The following is a 25,344-nucleotide window of genomic DNA, read 5'->3' as shown; positions in this document are numbered from 1 at the left end:
CAACACTTTTTATGTAATAAAATAATATCAAATGAGTACCTTCAGTTTCACTGAAACTGATGATTATGTTTTATGCTAAGCACTGAGGAAATAATTTTTTTTTTTTCTTATCTCTAATTCAAAGAGTTCCACATACATAGTCACTACTTTGGATGTAATAAAAATTATAAAACAAGCTACAACATCAAAATCACTTCATACATGATTCCCACATTACAGAATGTCAATTTCCAGAACAAATATGCCATAGAGCAGAAAGCATTAATTCAGAATGAAGGTGTATTCCCTGAAACTTGTCTTCTGCTGAAATGTGATTCCTGCATGATAGGAAGAAAGACCAATATCTACAAAAAGGAATGAAATTCTCATGCATAAAAATACATTAATTCTGGATATTCAGTTTGCTGACATATGATACAAGGAATGTTGAGAGCAGGGAAGGAGGTGATTTCCAGAGGTTCAGAACATCTCTGAGAATATCTGTCAGCATACCATTTCCAACCAGAGAGACGTAGCTACTTTAGAAATTGAAATGTGATAGAATATCTGTAGCATCTTTGATCTCAACTCATAACAGATTATTGACCAGTTAGGTATTGACTGAAGAAGTATGGCTAACATAAAAAGGTATGTAATGTCCAGATAAAGCCCTTCAAGTACTTAAACTGATTATTCTGAAATGTAAATTGTTATTCAGTAGACAACCAGGGCATAAATAAAGCCTTTTTTAAACCTTTTGGCTTCTTGCTGATGAGAATAAAGAAACTTTTTTCTGTGAGTGAAAAGTGAAGAAAAAAAAAGAATAAAAAAGAATAAAAAAAGAATTAAAAGAATAAAAAAAGAATAAAAACACTGAATGAGATATATCAGCTATCACTTTTAAATCATAAACATTAAATAAAATATACATTTGACTGGTATAACTATGCACTTTAATAGCCAGAGTCCCAAAATCCTATAGCAAAAAAAAAAAAAAAAAAAAAAAAGAAATAAGAAAAAAGGAAAAAGAAGATATAAAAAAAATAGTTCCTGTCTGTAAAATGGAAAAAAAAATATCTTGGTCATTCCTCATTCAATTATTACAATTATTTCATTAATTAGTTCATTATTATAATTACTATTACTATTCTTTACAGTGCTATATTTTCTAGTGATTCATAATATAGTTTTATATCTTCACGTAATTTCTTATTGAAAAACTAGTCATTAATAAGCTACCACACAAACGTAATTTATCAGTAAGCATCTACAGAATAATAAAATCTCAGGAAATAAATCACCTTTTTTTTTTTTCTACTGTAGGCAAGTCCCAATCATGGATTACAAGTATCAGTTTCATGAGTTGTATTACTAATTCATAGTATCCTGAAGACAAAGGTGATGAAGTGTCATTTGCTTTAATGCCTGTACTTTGATCTGTAAATGTGTTGCACAAAGACCAGAAGTAACTGTGCTCCAAGTACCTCTCAACAAGAGGCTTTTGCAGAGTAAAAAGCTGCTAAATTCCAAAAAAACAAACCAACCACTGATATAGAAATACACAAATGGATGAAAAAGACTATAAAGAAATTACTCTTGCTTCAAAGAAAACTTTATTTAGCTCCAGACTAATCAAAGTCAAAATAAACCAGGCTGGTGTAAAAAGAAAGGTTCTATGATTCAGAAATCAAAACACAGCAAAAACTTTGAATTAAACCCTCCCAGATATCCCAAAAGTTTCTTTTCTATATCCAAAGAATGCTTTAATGTACTGAATAAAAACATACATCTTTTTCTATCTATAGCTTTTGCTGTAGCTTATTTTTTAATTTTTTTTTTTTTTTTTTAGACCCCTTTGTGGAACCTGGTGGCATTCGTATTGCACAGTCTGGGGCTTAAGCTGTGGAACTGGATAATGTAGAAAAAAGGAAGCAAAGAGGAAGGGGAATGAAAGAAAATGGAGAGTCTCAGAAGTGTTACTTGGGGAGTCAGGGCATCTGACTGGTGTGACGCCATTTACCCAGGGAGTAAGCAGGATATGAAAGAAACCTCCTGTGAAGGATATTTAATACCACAATCTCATAACCTGCCATCTAGAGAATGTGTTCCAAGGGCAGTGACTTCAACATCTTCAGATTTTCACTGAACTGGACAGGTTTTGATTTCAGTTCACAATAAATGTTTTCTAACTGTAGAACATTATGGGTCTGTTTTGAATCTAGGCTAAGTTTGGTTCTTCAACACCAAATTATGCTGATGCTACAAGGCCTTTTTTTAACTTCTCTGGCCTGAACATGTATCAAGTCTGCATTTTATACTGTTTGGGTTTTTTCAGAAAAAAGTTTCTGTTTGCATTTCTCTATTATCTGTTTTGGTAGACAGACAGGTAGATGTGTCGATTTTGTTTTAAAGGAGAAAAAACACACATCAATCTTCTGAAATCTAGATTTTCATTGTAATGAGAAAACTGATGGCCAAGTCCTCTGCACTTACCTGACCAGAAACTGCATTTTCACAAACAAACGTTTCATAATATTTAGGAAATCCTGGTGCATGATCATTAATGTCGAGAACTTGGATATACACATTTACTTCTGAAATTTTTTCAGGATTTCCTAAGAGTTACAAAAAGAGAGAAATCAAAAGTTATAATCTACCTAATATGTTAATCTAGTGTGGTCATTATAAAATTTTACTTATATTCTGCAGAGAAGAAAATAGCCATTGAGACCTACAGACATATTTTATATTAGGCTTTTTTAATGAGATCAAATATACTCTGTACATTTATCAAATCGGAAACTGATTTAAATGTGATCTGGAGAAACTGAGTAAAGTTTTGTTCACACTGAACAACTTACTGTACTAGTCTTGTGTAAGGGTATGTGGAAGGATAGTGTCTTATAAGACACTACCCTCTCCTAAGGCTATATGGTCAAGAACCTTATTTAATGCAACAAGACTTAAGAGGGAAAAAATGAAGCTATAAACAACAACATATAAGGACACAAGTCTCAGTGACATAAAGGAGAGAGTGATGAAAACCAAACCTGTTCAGACACAGGAATTGATAGGGGCACTAAGAAAGTGAGCAACTTTATTCCTTCAAGGTTATGATGTCAGGAAACTTGTCAATTGGGAAATCGAGGAGAAAAGGGGTAAAAGTGAGACAAAACATACCAAGACACAAACCTAAAAAAGCAAATGTGAAGAAAATGACAACAAACAAACTCCACAAAAATCAATGGGATATTCAGATAACATAGGGCAATAATTCCAGGTAGATCAGCCTGGACTTTGCCACTGTAAAGCAGGGAACCCTAGATGTCAATGGGCATGGGAACCAATGGTGCTGAACATATCCATGGGGGAAATACAGGGAGAAACAAAGAGTGGGCAGACAGAAAGTGCTATAAGAGGGCTTGGATGTGTGTAAAACTGGGCCATACAGTATGCTTCTCTCTGTGAGCTCTGTGCCTGATCAGCAGTTGGCTCAGTGACCTTATGTTTTCTTATTAAATCTTTTCTTAGGTACCTCTTGTAATCTTTATCATTGCATGTGTATGTATGCTGCAGGGAATAAGTTCCAGCTACTGATGAGACCAGCATATGGATGAGTGAAAATTGATGCCAGCTACTGGTTGTAGCACAGGGGATGAGAGTCTGTATATTCCCCAAACTGTGTTTTCATGAATGTGTGTGGTTTTGCTAGAAAATTAAAAGCTCAGTTCAATAAATAGTGAATCCTTTAGTCCAGGAAAGGTGCTCATGGGGCACCTGAGCCAATATACACCGGGGGACTTGCAAATGTGGAATGCATGAGGCAGGAGTGTGTGAGTTCTGTAGGTTTGTCAGAAAGCATAAAGTATCAACTAGGTAGTGAACTGGGGACCCCTGAAGTGGATAAGAGGAACTGGGATCTGGGCAGGGGTGCCAGGTAGACAGAGGATCTCTTCAGGGACTGAAGGGATCCATGAGAGTGTGTGTGTGCTTGCTAACCTGGAGACTGTTGTATGTCTGTACCTGTACCACTGATCTTCTGCCTCTCCAGCCAAAGAGAAGAGGACTTGACAGTCTGTCCTTGGGATTTATGTGAGTCCTGTATGTACGTGCTGCTGAAGGCAGTGGCAGTGTCTGTGGTAGTCTGCATGACCAGATGTGTCAGTTTCCTATGTTAGTGTGAGAACACATGCTTAGCTTGAGACTGCAAAAAGGAAAGCTTCAGCTGTATTCTTGGGCCTGGGCAGAAGCCTTTCATCTCAAGAAGGAAGGCCCTGAGCTGGAGCTAATAGACAAGGCAGCTGCACATCCTTACACCACTTAACATCATGGATATTATGACGGATCACTATCCTTTATGAAATCCAGTAACTCTTCCTCTTTTTTAGTATTTTTAAATTTTAAAGTTTTGTCAGAAACTGTCACCAAAGTTCACATGGTTTAAAAATATTACTTCCACTAGTAGACATGGAGTCTATTGCAATGGAAACTGATAACCAACCCTAGGCAAGGCATAAAGCTAAGGCTGATTTTGGAACTAGAGAGCTGTTCTGTCTACTAATCTCTGAACACATATTTTCAAAGAAATCTGATTTTTTCCAGGCATATTTTTACTCATGGAAGCTGTACGGCCTCTGTTATATAAGTGTACTTTATTGCTGTGTTTATCTAAAGCCACTTCATTATTGTGGCTTTAGATTTAAAAGATATGATGGTGTAGTTAATTCCCGTATGAAAAGGAAAAACAAACTCTGCTAATATAAAATGCATTTTTTCCCTACATTTATTAAATCTACATGAGACTGTGTTTCTTTAAGTACCTCAAACAAGGAAAATCCAGATCTCACTATATTTGTGTTTTGGTACAAAGGTTGTATATATGCTAGGCTTAAAAAGCTAATTGTTTATGTAATAAAACTGTTTATAAACATCTCATCTGAATCCAAGGGAAGGAAGATCTGTAGGTATAGCATTTTCTTGAAGAAACTGGCTGCTCCTGATTTGGATGGCTGCACTCTTTGCTGGGTAAAATAATGGCTGTGGGGCCAGGCCCGAAGAGTGTGCTGAATAGAGCTAAATCTTGGTAGACAGCCTTACGTGGTGTTCCCCTGGGTTCAGTCTGAGGCCATTTCTCTTTAATATCTTTATTAGTGATCTGGACAAGGGGACTGAGTGCACCCTGAGTAAGTTTGCAGATGACACCAGTTTGGGAAGAGTTTGATCTGCTTGAGGGTAGGAAGGTGCTGCCAAATATCTGGACATGCTGGCTGGCTGGGCTTAGGCCAATCTGAATGGGGCTTAAGGAGGACAAATTCTGGGTCCTACACGTGAGTCTCACCAATCCCATGGAACTCTACAAGCTTGTGGAAGAATGGCCGGATAGATGCCCAGAGGAAAAGGACCTTGGAGTGCTGGCTGACAGCCAGCTGAATATGAGCCAGCACTGTGCCCAAGTGGCCACAAAGTTCTGCAATGTCCTGGCTTGTGTCAGAACTAGTGTGGCCAGCAAGACCAGTGAAATGTTTGTATCCCTGTAATCAGCATTGGTGAGGGTGCACTTAAAATACTGTGTGAAGTTTTGGGTCCCTCCCTATGGGAAGGACATACAGGTGCTTCACCAAGTCCAGAAAAGGTCAATGAAGCTAGTGAAGGGTCTAGAGAGCAAATCTTATGAGGAATGACTGAGAAAACTGGAGAAAAGGAAGCTGATGTTAGACCTCTCTCTACAACCACCTGAAAGGAGGTTATAGCAAGGTGGGGACTGATCTCTTCTGCCAGGTAACAAGTGATAGCATGAGAGAAACTGTCCTCAAGTTGTTACAGGGAGGTTTAGGTTGGATAGAAGGAAATATTTTTTGCCAGGGGTTAAGAAGCACTGAAACAGGAACATGGTAAGTTACCATCCCTGGAGGTATTAAAAAAGACATGTGGATATAGCGCTTAAGGACATAGTTTAGCTACAGCTGGACATGCTGATCTTAAAGGTCTTTTCCAACCTAAATGATTCCACTCTTTCTATACTTAATACCTTTCTGAAGTCCTTTTCCTATCAGCACATTGAATCCCACTTGGCATAGCTCTGAGAGGTGTCTTCCTTCCCAAAATGTAATCAGTTCCTCTAATGGGTTAAAAGTTTCACTGAAACACTAATGTTCACATTAACTTGGAAGTATTTTTGGGTAAGTATCATAATGAAGATTTTTTTTCCAGTTAATAAAATAATCTTAAGAAAATTCAGGAATGCTAAATATTTACAAATATCTCAATCTGCTCTGTCTAAACAAGAAGTATGTCACTCACCAGGAAATTTTTTATAATTAAAATGTGCCTTATGATGGGTGCTAGTGTTGCTGCTCCTGACATATTCAGAAGTCCTTTCCGGCATTTTCCTAAATTAGCCAAATGGACCTTTAAGAGGAAATAAAAAAAAATGCACTCCTTTCTGCCTCACTTCAAACTGTATGCTTTTGGTTGGTTTTTACGATGGTTTTTTAATGTATAATTCAACAGTTGCTTGGAGCAAACATTTATTTTCTTGGATCTTATGGAATCTGTGCTTATAGCTTTGAGTCTTTTGCCAAAGGAAATGGCAGAAAAAGCAACTACCACAGAGATAAAGGGCTAGATACTCAGCAGTTTCACATTGCTATTCCTCCTGTGAAATCATTAGAGCCATGCTAATTTACAAAAGTTTATGATCTATCAGAGCCATCTCAAAAATACTTCTTTATGGGGTGACATTTCTCTTGCTGAATCCCAACATCCATAATAATACATTAGGCAAGGAAACCACACTCAGCTTATTTTTCAAGCTTACATAGTAAGTAGCATGTATTTATTTTAGAAATAATATAGGAGTTCAGGGCTTACTTAACCTCTTTTACATAATTCAGAGTTGGATGTGTAGGGCAGATATTTGTCTGGATTATAATTTAAAGGAAAACTTTGTAACATATGCTGGGAGGCAGGAAATACCTTTGGTGGCTTCAGTCATACACAAAGTGGCATGGGAAGGACCCATCTGCCTTGACCTATTCCTAACTTGCTTGTTCATAGGATTCATGGGTATTATACTGTCTCTAAAGCCTACCACTTTGCTTACATAAACATTCTGACAGCACATTTCAGCCTAGAGCTGCCATTCCATTCATATCTGTTTTCATTCACAATTTTCCTCTTTTTTTTTTTTTTTTTTTTTTTTTTTTTTGTTAACAGTCTTGTTTCTAAATCTTTATTATATTTTGGCTGTTGTATTGTAGTTTTTGGTGTTTTGCTGTGCTTTTGGCTTTTTTTTTCTGCTCAGGATTTGGTTAAATGGCAAGGAAAAACATTTCTCATGTTGCTGTTGGATACAGCAGTACAGAAGATTTTAATTTTCCTGAAATCACAGATATTTTTATTTGAGAGACAGAGATATATTAGAAAGCCTCTCTTGGAATTAATGCCTGGTAAACAGTTAATAAATGATTTGGGCAAAGTGAAGTACCTTCTTTGGAGACAAGAATGAAAAATGGTAGTCAACACTTTTTTAGTCTTTTATCCTTTACATGGGAAAATAGTTTTCAGAATTTGAATATAGCTATTGTACTCATATCCTACATTATGCAAAAGATCTTTCAATGAGCAGAAAATTTCTTTGTCATACTCATCATGAGATAAGAACTTGAAAAATAATGTTTAGAAGAACAAGATATCAAGTGCAATAGGCTGAATAAGTGTGAAGAAAAAAGTAGAAAATTCAATTACCAGAGACCAAAATTAGTAATTCTCTTATTTTGGAGCTGTGTGAAAAGAAAAGCAATGACCATATCTGAAGACTAACTAGAACTCAATATTTTCAGGAGATTAAAGCAGTCATGGCACTGTCATCTGCCATCAAAAGGAAACTTGAGTAAGAGTAATAGTAGTTGTCATTACAATTCAGGATGAATCAAATTTATTTACTACTCATAGGAAATGGACACAAGTTATGTACTTTTTTAAAGGACTATTCTAAGTCTGTTAACAGCAGTATATATGACCAAAAATGGGTGATGACTATACATTAAGTATTGTGTAAATTATATGATTCATGACTGAAAAGTACAAAGAGATTGAAGTTCTGTAGTCATGTAGTAGGTCTGCAACCCACTATAGAAAGACATCTGCAAGATCCACTGGTAAAATATCTGTTGTCTCTTGCAAATAAGTTTTCTTATGACTGGCAATGTGCTTTTCCAGTGGCCATATATAAAAATTATTATCAAAGTAAGCCTGAGCTAGTTGTTATCACTGTGAAATTTTATTGGTCATCTATATTCAATAAAGAGAAATTTGAACCAGATAATTCCTCTTCTAAAATAATTAACTGTCAGTATCCTCATCTGACTCAGCAAACCAGTAATAAATCTGACTACTTAAGGATTTCTTGCTTGCATGCATGGTTAGAATGATGTTCTTTATGCTGTCTCCTTTAGTGGGTAGAAACTGACTACAACCTAGTAAAAACTGATCAAAGGAAACTTGGGTTCTTTTGAGCTAGAACTATCTTAGCAGAAAAGTGGAATCACAGCAATCAACAGACTGCTGATTCTGACTAATTGTGTCTAAGGCCCAATGAATTACATCTTCTGGGCTCCTTTAAAATGTGCTATCTCAATGATAGGAGACACCGTAAGTCTGCGATAACAGAGTCAATGTACTCTTACTAATCTCTAATATCTGCTGTTATAATGGAGCCAAGTGCTTGCGTCCTTTATAAATGTCAGGACTTCAACAGACCCCTAAGGATGTTGCTGTTGTAATGCAGTTTCAGTATCTGCCTCAACTGCAATGAATATCTTGTGTGGATGAACTCTAGTGGCATTTTGATTTGGCTTCAGTGAAGCCATAATATCATCCACCAAATTCCTCACACACAGTATAGGTTCTGACTATATATATTTCAAGAAATAAAATGCTACTAGTTCATAATATAAATAATTTCAGATATGTCAAGACCAAGGTGACCTAACTGCAATGATCTTGAATACAGTGACCCTATCATCATTAAAGAAATGAAGAATAAGAATATGAAGATAATGAGGGCTCAGTTTCTCTATGACAACTTTCATTACTGTGAATGGCTCACTTTTTTGCTGCAGGAGACACTTGTTCATTTGTAACATTTGATTCCTTCCTATTTTATTGTTTAACTAAACATAAAAGTTCAGACCAAAATCAGCCTGCTGTGTTTCCATAGTGCTATTCCAGACATGAGAAAAAATATGCCAGAGATCAATCTTGCCAACACCTGCCAGGTGCCCAACAACATGAGAAGGAAAATACATTCATGCTTAAAAACTCACAGAGAAGCTGAAAAGAAAGAAAATGCTATCAGTTCCAAGGCACAAAATAAAGACTTCAATGAAAATGGCTACTGACTATCCTATATTAAATTTCTAACAGAAATATTCAACATATAATCAGGGAACGCTCCCTTTTGGGAGTAGTGTAATTCATGAATACGTGTTTAAAATGGTCTTAGCAAGAAATATAATTTGAGATTCACAATTTAAAAAAACTTGCTTAAAGTATTTGGTGAAAAATGTTTGATTTATTAATTGTTATCCTGAGACCCCACCTGGAGTACTGTGTCAAGTCCTGGAGTCCCCAGCACAAGATGGACATGGACCTGTTTGAATGAGTCCAAAGGAGGACCAGGAAGATGACCAGAGGCCTGGATCACTTCTATGAAGACAGGCTGGGACAGCTTGGGTTCTTCAGCTTAGAGTAGAGAAAGCTCTGGGGAGCCTTTAAAGCAGCTTTACAGTTCCTACAAGGGGCCTGCAGAAAATCTGGGCAGGGGTATTTTACAAGGCTATATAGTGATAGAACAAAGGGAAAAAAAGTTTGAAGATGAAAGATTAGATTAGCCCTTAGAAACAGATTATTTAGTGTGAAGTTGGTGAGATGCTGGCACAGGTTGCCTAGAGAAGTTGTGGGAAGCCCCTCCTTGGAAGTGTTCAAGGCCAGGCTGGATGGGGTTTTGAGCAACCTGAATAAATGGGAGATTAGAACTAGATGATTTTTAAAGTCCTTTCTAATCTAAACCATTCCATGATTCTATGATTCATAAGTTTTTTCTCTGTACCAGTATGGTAAATTATTAAATAATATCCTAATAATATTGTTATTTTGCCTTATAGATCAGTAGCTATTAATTTTCTAGAATGTCATCCTGGAGTTATGGCAACAAGATCAAGGGAAGAACAAACAGAGGCAATTTGCATTTGACTTTCAAACCAACCTGATGGGTAAAATCTTTATAAAGGATGCTTCTCAGATGTAATTGTTACTGAGGAGAAGTCTAGCTGATTTAGGCCTTACATTCACAATTAATGAGCCACAGGTTTCTGACTGGTGTTAAATTAGACCCCAGCTAATTTCACAGTAGTAAAAAATCTGGTGTGAAATTAACCAGGGTCTAATTTAACGTAAGATCTTGCAGTGCAGGAGCAATTTGTGTGCTTCACTGTAACTTGAAAGTGTTACTCTTTCCATCCTATTATAATTTCCTTTCTTTTTTTATAGGGTCATCTTTTATGAAAGAACACATGACCTTGGAGTTCCATTACATTCCAGTTCTATTTAACTAATCTTTTTAATAAAGCTCCTAGATGTAGCAAGCAACAGTACTATAATGAGAAAGAAGCATGTATTCTCCACTTAAAAGAAGCCATATTCAGACGATAATTGCAGTTTGCAGTATATAAAACACAGTGTTCCTTAAATCTCTTACTTGTTTCTGTGGCTGTAACAGTTACGTTGTGCCAAGAAGCTACCTCTCGGTCCAGAGGTTTTGTTGTAAAGATTGTTCCATTGTGTTCATTGATGCTGAACAACTTCTTTAGTTGCATGCTGTTGACAATAGAGTATCTGCACCAAAAAAGTAAAGAGATTCTCTAATACTGAAGTGTTCTATCAGAAAGCAAGGACATAGAAAGCTATTTTCAGCTGCAAAAACAGAGCTGTGCATATATACATATAAACGTGTGCTTCAATAACTCAGAAACCACAAAAAATGTACACTTATAAACATTTTAAATTCAGTGCTGCCAAGATCAAAGCTCTTCTTCTTATAAAACTAAATATGTCTCAGATCTATATTAATATGAACTGAATCTGAAATGTATTATTCATTCTTACTTCTAAGTCAGGCTCACAGCAGGTGAATGACTTTGTTGAAAAGAAACAGCAAAAGTGCCACTTGTGAAATGAATAACACTAACAGCTAAGTGGAGGTATAATGGCAAATATATTTTATCATTACTGACATGCTCTGATGCCTAGGGAATGGGCACTATAAAGAGAGACAACTATCTGTAATGATGTGTCACACAAGTAGGGTGCAAAATCCTAATGCAGGAGAAGATTCCAAATGAGTCCACTGTTTCTTAGTCTTCACTTCAAAAGACTGGATGCTATGTCCGTATGCAGACATGCACATGCACACGTACATACATACATACCATTCAAATTGTTAAAGCTTAAGCACTGGTCACAGGCAAGAGATGGACTGAAAAAGACACCAAAGATATTGGTTCAAATGGAAATGATAGTTACAAAAGTTTTTCATGACATATAAAAAAGACTGTGTGTCACAGTTCCTAGTAGAGTCTATTTCATGGAAAATAAACCTGTTAGTGGAGTTGAAAGTTTCTTATAGTTCCATTTTGGAATTCCCACATGCAAGTATTCCCTCTTTTGTTGTACATTTAGTTGTGCTTGACAAAGTCTGTGTGTCTCCTGTTGGCACTTAGAACTCCAGCTTGGATTATGTGCCAGTGGTTGGATGACTCTATAATTTGTTATTTATAGTTACATTTTGTCTGTTTTGACAGTCAGTAAGAGGAAAAATAAAGGAACCAACACAACCCAGTCACTAACATTTCTTATTTGAGCCAAAGATGTGACAACTTACAAATTTGGGGGATTTAAAAAATATTTTATTGTATTTTTTAGAATATATTTGCATCCAAGGATTTTTTAGGGTTTTCTGACATTGGTGTTTTGTTTTGTATGGGTTTTTTTGTGGTGGTTTTTTTTGTGGGTTTTTTGTTTTTGTTTTTTTTTTTTGGTTGGTTGTTTTGGCTTATTTCGGTTTTTTGTTTTGTTTTGTTTTGTTTGGGGGTGTTGGGGTTTTTTTGGTGGTGTTTGTGGTGGGTTTTTTTTGGGTTTTTGTTTTTTTGTTAATTTGAGTCTTGATACTTTTCAGAAAATCTACATTGACTATTTTAGATGCTATTTTATTATTGATGTAATAAGGCTTTATTGCATGTCCTTGTTTACATTGTTTCTCGAACAAAGGGGGTCCATGGTGCAACACAGATAGTTTTCTATGGTGTAAGCCTGTCATTTATGATAGAAATAGTTTCAAAATTAGCTCAATGCATGGCACTTAACCCAATAAACATACCTTTACATTAGAAGTGACATGCTCTACTTTATAGAAACTCAGTGCAATATGTGCATCATTGTAATACAGAAATAATCATTTTGCAGCAAGTTCCATCTTCAAAACTAAGAAGTCATTAATATGTAGTGTTTAAGTGTTTCACAGATGACGCAATCATCTAAATGAACCACAAAACAAGCCTTTTTTCTTTTAAAGAAAAGTGCATGTATATTTTTATTATTCTTATTTACTTTAACTTACGACTAACTTACTAAGCATGAGAAAACAAATGAAGAATCATGTTTTGATTAAACCTCTCAAGTCATAACAATAGGTAGGCATGCATATATGTATTGCTGGTATTAAGATTCTGCTAAATTCATATACACATCATACACTATTTCATGCCTCATCCATTTGTCCCTGTATCCTATGTTGTCTAATTTGCACAGTAGAAAGGGACATCAAGTAACTCAAAAAGCCATTTCAATCAGAAAACCCCTATTAAAAATTAATTGCCTGTTTTGCCCCATGAGAAAAAGCAAAACTATTTTGCAAAATTAAAAGCTTGGGTCACTCTTTTTATATCATATCGCCATGGAGCAATTGTGGTAGATGGAGGGAACTGGTAAATTTTTGGTCCTGCTGAGCTGACCAGATACCAGATGAGCTGATCTGTGTCTCCCTCCCAATGAGCCAATCTCACTGTATCTCCAGGAATTATTTGGAACACAACAGAAAACCTTCAGGCACACAGAGGTTTGGCTGTAGTACCCTGTCTCTGCTATTCTGCCCAGCTTCTTCAAGGCTACTCTTTAAAATAATACCACAATTTTAAAGTGATTGAAAATGTACAAACAAAACTATTTTGTTCAGATTGAGGGTTAGGGGGCAGAATTTAACCTAACATTTTGGGTCTGGCTGGGGTAGAGTTAATTTACATTGTAGTAGCTGGCATTGGTCCATTTTTTGGATTGGTGGCCAAAACAGTATTAATAACACAGGAATGTTTTCACTATTGCTGAGCAGTGCTTACACAGAGCCAAAGCCTTTTTTGTTTCTCACCCCACCCCACCAGTGAATAGGCTGGGGATATCATGCTCAGCAACAAAAGTAAAAGGAGTTGGTCAGAGCTGCCAGTTCTCAGGGGCTTGATGAGTATTGGCCAGCTGGTGGTGAGCGGTTGTACAGGGTTGTTTGGGGGGTTCTTAAATTTTTTTTTGGCATAACTTGTTTTTCATGGATTTGTTTTTTCCATTACTAAACTGTCTTTATTGAGACCCATGACTTTTTGCACTTTAACCTCCTGATGGTCTCTCACATCCCACTGTCTGAAGGAGTGAGCAAGCAGCTGTATGATCCTTGGCTGACTACAGAGGTGAAGCAGTAACACCTAGAATAATCAAGGCTATCACAATGAAAGCCTGTTTAGCTGTAATAATCAGCCAAGGTAAGGAACAGAAATGGCCTTTGGAAAACCCAAATGTATTTGTATGTGACAGTTTTAAGTTAAGTACCTGACTGGGCTGTCATCATCATCTGGATCTCTAGCAGTTACAGTGCCCACCAATGAGCCACTCGCAGCTTCTTCAGCAATCTCCATCACATAGTTTTCCGAGGTGAAAACTGGAGGTTCATCAGCATCTTCCACATTGATTTTTACAATGGTTTTGTCCTCAAATGGTCCTTCTTTCATAAAACGGTCATCAATGTACCTGTTTACAACTTTTGCTTGAATACGGTATCTTCTCTTGCTCTCATAGTCCACGTTCTGTTAAGAAAGTGAGATGTGGAATATTTTTTTTTTTCCACATTTGATTTAAATACAGTTCAATAAATAGTGTGATATTATTTTTATTTTTTTTTTTAAAAAAGTGCTACCTTTCTTTTGGGAATGTTTCAAGAGTAGCTACTTCTAAGATGTCTTTTTTAATGCTAAAATCACTTTAAAATTAAACTATGCTATGCTTTCACATAGAGGCTGGTTTTAATGCTATAGTGAACGTTGTAACAAAAGTCTTCCTGTAGAATATCAGCCCTAAGGAAAGCAACTTCTGGTTCTGGTATTTCCAAAATAGGTGTAACCTTAGTAGACACTATTCTTCACTGGTATATAAAAAATGAAAATCAATTAATCTGTAAGGACTAAGATGAGTATGCTGAAATTTAGTCTGCAAAAGAAATAAATTCCAGAAGGCAGCAGTGTGTATTAAATAAACACATATTTGCATTACTATTTTCGATAGTCATTGTCTTCTGTAGTGAAAAAAAGGTAAATATCTGTCTGAATTGTAATAAATCAATAAAATAAAAACAGATAAACTGTCCCCCCAAAAAAAACACCCAAAACCAAAACCCAAAACCCAATAAACACAAAAAACTCCACAAGAAATCAAACAGCTCACAAGCAAATCAAAGCAAATTTATAGCATTCATTTCTTTAGGCTCTTGGGTTTCACTAGACTATCAACCTCTCTCACCATTTCAGATGAAGACCCAGAAATCTTCCTATGTTTTTCCAAAGTAAATCATAAAATATCAAAGCTTCTTAAAAATCTCAGTTCCTAAACTAGTATCTCTTTGAGTGCACTTAATATATTTTCAGTTATATTGTAGCAGGACCTTCACTGTCTATCTAATACTGTAATACATTCTGGCTTCAGTTAAGTTTAACAGGAGGTTTGGAATTGAGGAATGTTGTGTACAATTTGTTGGTAAAGATTTTACAGATGATGCACATAAGAAAACATTTTCTCACAATGGGATGTACTGTGCTGCACAGCTAGGAATAATGTAAGAGACTTTAACTGCCACTATGGTACTCAGAAGTAACAAAGTATGTTTCTTTTTCTTCCACTAACATCTCAATCAAATCACAAAGCCTGAAGAAAGAAAAAAATAGGAGAGTCCAAATCAACAGGTCTTTTTTAAACATTCAGCTTACTTGAGAAGAATTTTTCCAGTACTTAGATATTTTCTAGGTTTCTGGGATCTCACCTTTTTTAATAAGATAATTCCTTCTTGAGTCTCGTTGTTAGTAATGATGTCAAAAATGTCCGAGCTCTCTCCTTCAATGAAATAGGTCACAGCTGCATTCTCCCCTGTGTCACTGTCTTCTGCCAAGATTTTGCCCACAGTAGTGCCCACAGGGGCCTCTTCAGAGACACTCATATAGTAGAGTTCTAAAGAAATAAATACTGGCTCAGCGTAGTGGTCTGCCATGCTTAAAATCTGTTGTAGGCATGATGGCCCCAGGTTCTCAGAAAGTTAGCGAAAGACCTCAGTTTTTAGTGGAGCTGTGTATCTAATCCAGCTATGGATAGGTCTTGGGGGCAGAGAATGACAGCCTTTCCTCTCTCATTTCTATTTTAGCAGTAAGTGAAGAACAAAGGACAAGCAACAGGATGAGAAATCAATGGAGGGAAGACATACCCCAACTACATTTCACTAGTTCTTCCTGACTGCTCAGCTAGGAGCTCCCACATCTGCTAGAAACTCTCTGGATAGAAAAGGTCACATAATTTGCCAAAATTTTACAGTATCTGTCAGCATAAAATGAAGAGAGAGGAAAAAGAAAGGAGGTGAGGTAAAACTGTACTAAATAACCTGTTGCCCAGGCTTTAGGCTTAGGTAGGGCAAACTGTATAGAAAGGAGTTTAGTAAGTCATTGGTCTCAAAAGACCATTGATAAAAACATGAGGTCTGAGGTCCTTTATAATGATAGGTTTTATTTTCCTCTTAATTTTTGGGCTTTTGTGTGGGAATGTATTTCACTTTGATTTAAGATGAAGTTAAAGCGGAGATTTGTTCTGAAAAGAACTTCATGGAACTACAGTTGATTTAAATTTCCTCAAAACATCAGCTACTGCAAGTTGCTTGTACTCACGCTGTTGAAACTTAGGTGGATTGTCATTGATGTCAGAAAGATTGATGGTAACAGTGGCTGTTGCTGAAAATGCCCCTGCTTGTCCAACCATATCTTTGGCTTGGATGATCACCAAATACTGATCTTTGGTTTCTCTATCCATTTGGGAAGCCATTCTGATGACCCCTAAAAAAGGAAAATATCATATAATGCCATGTTTTATTATATATATTTTTACCAACATTTGACCATATAATATTGGTATAAAATGCATCATTGGAAACAGTTACTAATTTACAGCCTAAGCTGTGCACAACTAATACTGGGACTTAGTACTCATGGCAACATCTACACTAATCTATTCTGCATACTTACAGTTCTGGGAAACAGTACACAGCCTATATCTCCTCTCCCAAGTATAACCTTCTTTCTTCCCCAGAAATTAGGATTTTGGAGGGCTATCACATGTCTGTGGTTTCTCCAACACAGGAATAGATAGAAGTGCCACATAATGAGCCGTAGACCTATTAAGCCAGAAGTGTTCCTAGGTCCATTTTCTGTATAGGGTACTCAGAATCTAACTCTTTTTTTAGCAATATAAATTGTTAAATAAAATGATGATTCTCTATAGAGATAGAGTCTCAGCTTGCTATGGGAAAGAATTTAAAAAAAAACCAAAAACTAGGAACTATGCAAAGGTGTGTAAGTATAGGGCCATATCAGTTTATCTTTGTGTTGAAATGAAGAATGTTTTTACTCTCATCCATTTTATCTTTGTGAATATTTTCAAGTTACAAGATCATTTGCAGCACCTGTCTGTGGCTCCACAGAGAAATAAGGCTGTCCCTGAAGGAGACTGTAAAGCAGACGGGCACCATTCCCATAAGAAGGGTCATCACCATCTGTAGCTGTTACCTGTATAACCGAAGTACCTCAAAGACAAAAAAAAAAAAAAAAAAAAAAAAAAAAAAAAAAAAAAAAAGAAAGATTATGTTTAGTTTCTTCTTGTATAAATTATCTCATAGTTTAAACGCTTTAAAGACCTTTTAACATACAAGTTACATTAACAAACAGTCCCAAATATTTACAGGAACAAATGGCACCTTCTATAATTTCCTTGGGAACTGTTCTTGTTACATTAACATTTTCAATTAAAGTGAAGATAACTAGTGTGTGTTTTTCCAGTACTATATTTATATGGCTTAAAATACCATTTATTGTATGCCTTTCCCCCTGGTTTCTGATGTGTGAGTGGAGCAGAGCAAATTGTTTCTCGTCCCCTTGTACATTCTCCAAGGTATTTTACGGAAGCTTCCCATAGAAAGAAGAAAAAAACACAGCCACTTTATCTCCTGTAGGCCTACTGGTGATAAAGAAATTAATTGTTAGCAAGCAAAGCAGCCAAGAAGTATAGCAAGGCTCTGATAATATTTTTTATCTTTGAGTCTTTAATAAGGCTGTCCCTGTGCAAGAGTCATGGCAGAATTCCCAGTCAAAAAGACACATCAGAATCAATCTGCAAGGCCTGTTTTAATCTCTGGATGAAAGATGGTTATATCCTAGATAGAAGACTGACAGCAATCTCATTAAACCATCCGTGATGACTGTCCTTTAAAAGACAATATTCATAGTAGCATCATTTTGTAAGGTTAATATTTTTTTTGTCTTTTTTCCTCACCTAGGTTCTGCATAACAATACAAATACCACTTCTCATGAGGAACAGGGGGAAATCAAGATAATTCATAAAAAATTATGGTGTATGTTTTTATGGCTGCACCTGCTTACCAATATAGCTGTGTATTTATGCTGGAGGACAAAGAAAGAAGAAATAGTGGAGTGCAGGGACTTAGACCAGAAACACCTTTTTAAGGCAAATGCAAAGTTGATACTTAGCCCCAGTAAAACACAGACATTAATTTCTGATTTCTAGATCAGTTCAAGTATATTTTTAAAATAAAAATTGTTTTTCTCATGTAAGTTTATGTTGAATTAAACTTGTTGATTATTGAAACAATTTTTTTTTGCATTTTCTTGCAAGTCATTCAGCAGCATTTCACATTTTATCTTCTCTTAGAGTAGAAGTACACTAAAAATATATTAAATACCACAAACTTCTGTAGGTATGTACACTTTAAAACGTACTTACAATACCAAACATCTAACATTTAAGAGTGTGCATAGATGTATATATATATATATATATATGTCTACAGATCCTCATTGCTCGGGAGAAACTTAAAGATAAAATGACAGATTAATATTCAATCGGGGGAAATATATGCTTCAGAAATAACAATATTCTTTAATAAGACTGAAGGGTAAAGGAAATCCTCAGCTACACAATTGTTAACTTCGTACCAGCTGTGGTTTATAAAAAGTGTTCTAATAAAGGATGTTTATTCTCAAAGACAATTTAGCATTATGAGATTGCAGTTGCTTTGAAAAATAAATTTAGTGCTAGTTAAGAAGGGGTCAAAAACTACAAATAATCCAGTAGGTACAGTCTGTTATAAATGTGATTGTCTACTAAATAAACCCAAGCGCCCACATCTACATTTAGAAATTGACTTGTTTAGAGCAATATATTTTACAAATCAGTAATAAAATCCAACAATTACAGGATGCAAAGTTATCATTACAGTTTTTTGAGGATCTTTCATTTAAAGGTAGTGTGGTTTCTTTAGAAAGAAATGTTAAATGTAAACCAGCATTTGCTTCTTCTCTAAGCCCCAGTCTACTCTCCTGTTTGCCTCTTCAGTCTTTTGGATTATACCAGAAAGTAGAAGTATTGAATTTGCCCATCTGGGCTCAGTGAAATTTAGCTGGGGGGGATATAATGAAAAGGTGAGCAGGCAAGGGGCATCTGGTTAAAAGGGAGCTGACTTCGAGGGAAGCAGTAACAGTTCTATGATTTCCTGCTCTCTGAGGAGGAAGACTGGTTTTAGACTGGAGTGGCAGGGGACCATGTAAAGACAGGGCTATTGCTCCTCACATTTTTTTAGGGCAAAGATTTCATTATCACTATATAAACCTCTACATTAAATATTATGTAATACTTAGAAGAAAATTGTGATCATGGGTTGGTTTTTTTGATTGGTTTAGAGGTTTTGTTTGTTTGTTTGATTGATTGATTGATTGATTTTTACATTTACATTTGAGTGATAGAACCACCTACAATGTTAAAGTTATGTACAAAAAATAATAAAAAATAAGAAAACCTGATTTTTTTATAACTTCATGGTTGGAAGAAGAGTAATTTATCAGATATAAATAGTATTTTTTAAATCTTTCAATGAACACATAGCCTTTCCCCCAAACAAACAAAAAAAGCAAAACTCCAAACGCCAACCTCTTTACAGTCCAGTAATGACATGATGTAATTTACAATCCAACAGAGATATTTTACAAAATCTGTGTTAAAATATATATCATGGGATAAACAAAATAACTGAATATATCTGTGGGCTTTCAAGAATGAATTTTTGAATATAGGAGTCTGTGTGATGTTGATATAAAGTTCAACCCCAAGTATGTGTTTTATGTACGACTATAATGGTTTAAGATGAATAGTAAACACACTTTCACAGCTTTTGCTCTTTGTTAGCTTTATTTAAGGCAAGCTACATTTTGCTGATTGCTGTGTAATATTTTCCTTTGTATTCTTGTAGCCTTGGTTTTACCCTTTTTGAGCAAAACATAGTAGTGCCACATATATTGCCACTCATTTTTTAAACTATAAGGTCTTCATATGGGGAAAAGTTGTTCCTTTTTGTAACTAGAGCTTGAAATCTATAAAGTCATTAAGTACTGATATAGTATTGGATCTGACTTTTAACCATTCTGTCATATATACTGCATTTGTACAAGTTTCAAAACGATATGGAAGACACATAATATAAAATTGTACCAAATGCCTAAGGCAAACCCATAATCTTGTGTTCTGAGAAGAGTCCATGTGCTGATACTCTTTTCATTTACTGTGACACTTGCATATAAAATCCTAATAAAATTTAGTACTGAAGATAAAAGAGAGATAAGAAAGAAGTAAATATATTCAATTTTTTTTTTGTAGATTAGTATATATATTGGTATATAAATAATATATAATATTATATATAATATATATATAATATAAATAATAATATATACCAATATATATTGGTATATAAATAAATTAACTGTGTATATTTTCTGTTCTTATGTGGTTTTCTGAGCCTAGTGGACAGCTGTGAATTATTTTCTTCTTGCCTGCTAGGTTCCAGACAAAACGTTCACTAAGAGCGAACTGCTTTCTGAAGTACTGACCATGGTTCCTGAGCATGTTTTCTATGAGTATTCTTCTACTGGTAGAAGGTGGAGTAAGAGGTTCACTAAGAAATAAACTGAGTAAATGGATGGCTTTTTGTAGCTACTGCTGGTAGTGATATTGAGCTACTTCTTCCTGGCAGAAATTAGTACACTAACCCCACTTTTGAAAAACCTCAGGCATTAATACCCTTTTCTTGCAACTGCTATCCAAGCTGGCAGAAGACTATAAAGTTTACAGCTCCCTGTGAAAGATTCACTGAATCTTCCCTAAAAGTGGAAGAGGCAATGCTGAATAACATGTAGTTTTTATTACTTTTTATGATCACTGATACTATTATGTTAATGACCTCATTGATTCACACATTTTAAATGTAATTTTAGTTTTAAAGCACAATATTTTAATATATTTTTAATATTATTGGTGATAGAAATACTCAAAAGATATAAAGATATGAATTTAAAATATTAGTGGGATTCTGTAAGATTTAAAAGATCAAATTTTTCTTTGATTTTTGAAGACAATTAATTGGAGATAAACGCTTGTTTATATCATCTGCATTCATACTGTTGTTTTTTTAAGGCTTTAAATTTCTGTGTATGCACATTATGTATGTATATGTGTTTGTACTCATATGTAAAAATAAATTTGTATTTGTCAGATAGTGACTATGCTCTGTACTTTTTGAATTAAGTTTCTTGATACATGACAGATACTTGTAGAGGTCTTTCTAATTGTGTGGAGATGTGGAAGAAGAGATTCAGGGACTAAGTTGTTCCTTTTGACAGGAAAATCACAATTCATGTGCTTAGAAAATCGAGTGGCAATCCTTCACTTCACACCATATAACCCAAACAAAGAGAAGCTGACTGATAGGAAAGAGGCTTGGCAGTGTAAACAGGCAGGCATCACACACAGTGAGAAGGTAGTTACCCTATCAGCCCCATATCAGCTTCATACCATTCCTGTTCTCAGGAAATTATCCCTTGGGATATAGGATATAGCATATAGGATATAGGATATAGGATTGAAACTGTGAGTGCCTGCGATGTGAATGAGATTCTTTTCCAGTTACAGCACAGTATGATTTATACTGCACAGGGTACAATAAAGACATATTGCTTAGTTTTAAGAACAATCAAAGTAAATTGAAGGATGCTGTTGAGTACTTTTTAGCTCAAATAAGCTTATATATATGTTGTTAAAGGACCAGCAGAGGTCAGAGGATTATTAAGTTTACATGTATTCTACTTTTCTTTCAGGTCTGAAGAAGCCTGAAGAGTGGGCAAGTTTTAAGAATAAACATACACTGAACAGTTTTCTAGAGATTATGGTGCTTTACTGATTGAAAAAGTAGTGAAAGCACCAAATCTCCTTTGCACTCTCCACTGACTGTTATACTACACCTATTTTGAATCATAATGTTATATTTTTAAACAAATACCAATTTCATGGCTGAATTACTGATGGAAAAGTGACTCATGTTCAGATTCTGTAAAAGGACTTAGATACATTAGGCAGCTAAATAGTTAAAGGTAAGGATGTTAAATAAATGTATGCATAATCCTCAAATTAAGTATGTACCTTTGCAAATTTACAAGCTTGTAAAATAGTTTGCTATTTATATATTATTATATATATATTGTATATATATTGTATATATTATTATATTATCATAGTAGGCAGTCTATAAAATATGCTAGTAAGAATTTATATCAACATAGCTATAGAGAAAAAAGATCAGGGAATGAAGAGTTTGGTTCACAGTGTGTCATACCTTCAGGTGACATCTCTGGAACAGTGGCCATATAAGGTCCATCCAAGAACTGTGGTTCATGATCATTGACATCTCGAACTTTGATAATAAATTCTGATTCAGGTTCAACAGGAAGCTGAGTGCTCCTGTAAATTGCTTGTGCTCTTAAAGTGTAGAAGGGTTTCTTTTCTCGATCCAGCTTTTGTGTCACATATATTTTGCCATTGTATTCATCAATGATAAAAATGCTTCCAGCTCCTTCCCCGGTCAAAATGTATTTTAGATTGCCATCCTGCTTGTCTAAATCTGATTTCAGCTGCAAGTAGAAAACAGAAAAATGATCCACATTTCTGGGAGGAGTATTCATTTTAGGCTTTGGCTTTTTTTTCATTCTACAGTGAACACTGTTAATGGTGAGACTTCTTGCATACAACTAAAAGTCAAGCGTTTCCAACATATCTATCTGTGTGCAGCACATGGGTCAGGTTCAATCCTGGGCGAATGGTCTGGTCAAATATATTTTTTCACCATCCAAATTTGGCATCTGGTTAAAGAGCACTACAGATTCTTTTTGATCCATAACTCTTGTTTTCATCATCATGAACACTAGGGCTTGGGAAAGGTAATGAATATTAAATTGATGAGGTTCAGATGTGGTCACAGGGTACATCAATCCTTTTGAGACTGGGAGGATTCTTTGGACTGGCTATTTAGACATGACCTGTGCTGAAACACTTCACTCAGAATCATTTATCCCCAAAAGATTTTTATGACCTTGATTATGTTAAAAGTCTTCTACAGATGTCATTTGCTGAGAAAGCGTACCAAAGGTTCTCAGTTGACTTGTTTTACTAAGCCAGACAGAAAAGAATAAATGGTCTTTCCATTGTAAATGAGAACAAGAATTTATGTACTTGCCCTCCTATATCTGCTAATCCAGAGCTGGTGGACAGTTTTCTTTTTCTTAAATGTGATAATGGAAAAGTATTCTATGTTAAACAAAATTTAGATTGAGCTCTGAATCTGACTGCAAAAAGATGGATATGGAATAGTGACTTTAAAATAGAGGCTATCTACCTCTGTATTTGTATTGATGCAGTTAGCTTCAGGGACTTGTTTACTAAAAATTTTTGTGTTGATCATAAACTATCACAAATTTACTGAAAGAAGAATACATTCTGCTCAATAAAAGACACAAGTAAATATGTGGGATAAGACTATGTTTAGGCTGCAATAACCATGAACATCAATGAAAAATTCTCATAGATTACCTGTGAGAAAGGCAAGAGTATGAACTTTTTCTAAAATTGCATGAAAATACACAACATTTATTACGTTTCTATACAAGAAACTGTTTTCCACCTATGGAAAAATTAATAATTTAAAATTAGTATGCCTATACTTGTTCTTTCAGAAGTGAGACATCACATTTCCATAGTAGTTAGTAGTAGGGGCTGTGAAAATGTAATTAATGAATTTTGAGCACTTCACCCTTTGGGCCCAATTAAGTTTTAGTGCTGGTTAATTAGCAGTTAAACTTAGTTTGGTTCATTCATCTATAAAGTGCCTTAAAGAAAACTAGATCTCAAGATTACAATTACTTCTAGCATACAAATATAAATAATATAAATAAATAATAATTATTATAATAATAATAAGCAGAAACAGAAGAAAAAGACAGATAAACCTTCATTAATACAATTACCTTAAAGCACATTGTTAAAGAAGGGTAAAAAATAATTTCTTGTGCTAAAGCTACGTTAATCTAATGAACCATGCAGATTCCTGTAGTTTCTCAGTAGTAGAAGGATTTAGTATTAATCTGCTCCATTAAAAATTAATGAGGGGTAAATCAGCTGCTACTTAGTGTAATAGAAAATCATGCTAAATACTGTTTGTAAACTACACTGCACTCAGTACTGCTGCTTTGATGCAGAGCCAAAAATAGCATGAGCAAATTGGCAGGTGTTGATAAATGTGTCCTTACCTTTCATTTGGAAATCAGAAATAAACTCTTGTGCTTGATACCTTATTTTGCTGTACATGGAACTAGATTTAGTTGCAGGGTGACTGTGAATGTTGAGTTTCCTTGACAGCAGACCTAAGAGAATGAATATCATTGGAGTTCTCTGACCCTGCAGGATCACAAGAAAGGGTGGATTCTTTGCTTCTTAATTACAGCTCCCTAAATTTCTCTTTTCACCTTTCTTGTTATTTTCAGGTCAGTAGAGATGTTGGGCTTCCAAATCAAGGTGGTAAGCTGCTAATAAGAACATCAAATATAACCTTTTACTGTCCTTGAATCATTACTTATCATACCTGTCCAATGTACACAGGCACCTCTGAAGTCTGTTCCTCTGTTGCAAAAAGTGGTTCCCATACCCAGCCACGTTTTACTCTTTGAAGTGCTTTGAAAGACTGATCTGTATTTTGAGCACCACAGTTCTGTGTGCTTGGAGAGCAAGGCCAAAGTTGAACTAGAATCAGCACAAGAGATACCAGTGCAGAGCAATTCATGCTGAATCCTTCTTTCAATCAATTTTCATCTGTGGAAGAGGAGAAAAGAAGAAAAAAATTTGACAAGGTGTCACTTCTGTCTTTCAGAAGAGCTGATCTGCAATGTTTAAACCTCCTCCTCTCCCTAAAAGGAGAGAACTGAAACAAAGTCTGTTTCTGATTAAACAAGAGATACTGTCAGAGACATTGGAATGAAAGCCAAGTCTTCAATTTTCCCTTATGAATATCATACACAGGGACTTTCTATGCAAAAAAGGAAAATCATCTTCCAATTAATTCATCTTCCAAATTAAGCTGGGTAATTGCATTGTGTATCCACGAAATAATTTGATTGAAATAATTGTATGTTTCTACTAAAACATGGCTCATTTTGAGCTGCAGCCACTGCCTGAAGGATGAACATCAAGCCTTGGTGGCCCTGATGACTGACAGCTGAAACTGAGCAGTGCAGATTTTTTTTAAACTCTTCTTTCCCTCTTTCCCAATTCAGAAAAATGCCTGCAAA

At 35.3% G+C, this 25,344-nt stretch overlaps 1 protein-coding gene across 1 annotated transcript in view; it reads right to left on the bottom strand.

The window, feature by feature from the left end:
- The window catches only part of CDH19 (cadherin 19), a 34,124-nt gene extending 9,285 nt beyond the window's left edge, over nucleotides 1-24,839 (bottom strand). The window contains exons 1-8 of the mRNA XM_030444891.1: nucleotides 24,642-24,839; nucleotides 22,344-22,638; nucleotides 17,072-17,191; nucleotides 16,281-16,445; nucleotides 15,392-15,576; nucleotides 13,912-14,165; nucleotides 10,739-10,875; nucleotides 2,473-2,594 (exon numbers count right to left, since the gene is read on the bottom strand). Coding sequence (XP_030300751.1) covers nucleotides 2,473-2,594; nucleotides 10,739-10,875; nucleotides 13,912-14,165; nucleotides 15,392-15,576; nucleotides 16,281-16,445; nucleotides 17,072-17,191; nucleotides 22,344-22,638; nucleotides 24,642-24,839 — 1,476 coding nt within the window. The remainder of the gene's footprint in view (nucleotides 1-2,472; nucleotides 2,595-10,738; nucleotides 10,876-13,911; nucleotides 14,166-15,391; nucleotides 15,577-16,280; nucleotides 16,446-17,071; nucleotides 17,192-22,343; nucleotides 22,639-24,641) is intronic.
- Nucleotides 24,840-25,344: the final 505 nt, after the last annotated feature.

The sequence above is a fragment of the Calypte anna genome, chromosome 2, assembly GCF_003957555.1.
Source record: "Calypte anna isolate BGI_N300 chromosome 2, bCalAnn1_v1.p, whole genome shotgun sequence".
NCBI classification, from domain to species: domain Eukaryota; kingdom Metazoa; phylum Chordata; class Aves; order Apodiformes; family Trochilidae; genus Calypte; species Calypte anna.
This window is presented reverse-complemented; position numbering and strand designations above follow the sequence as displayed.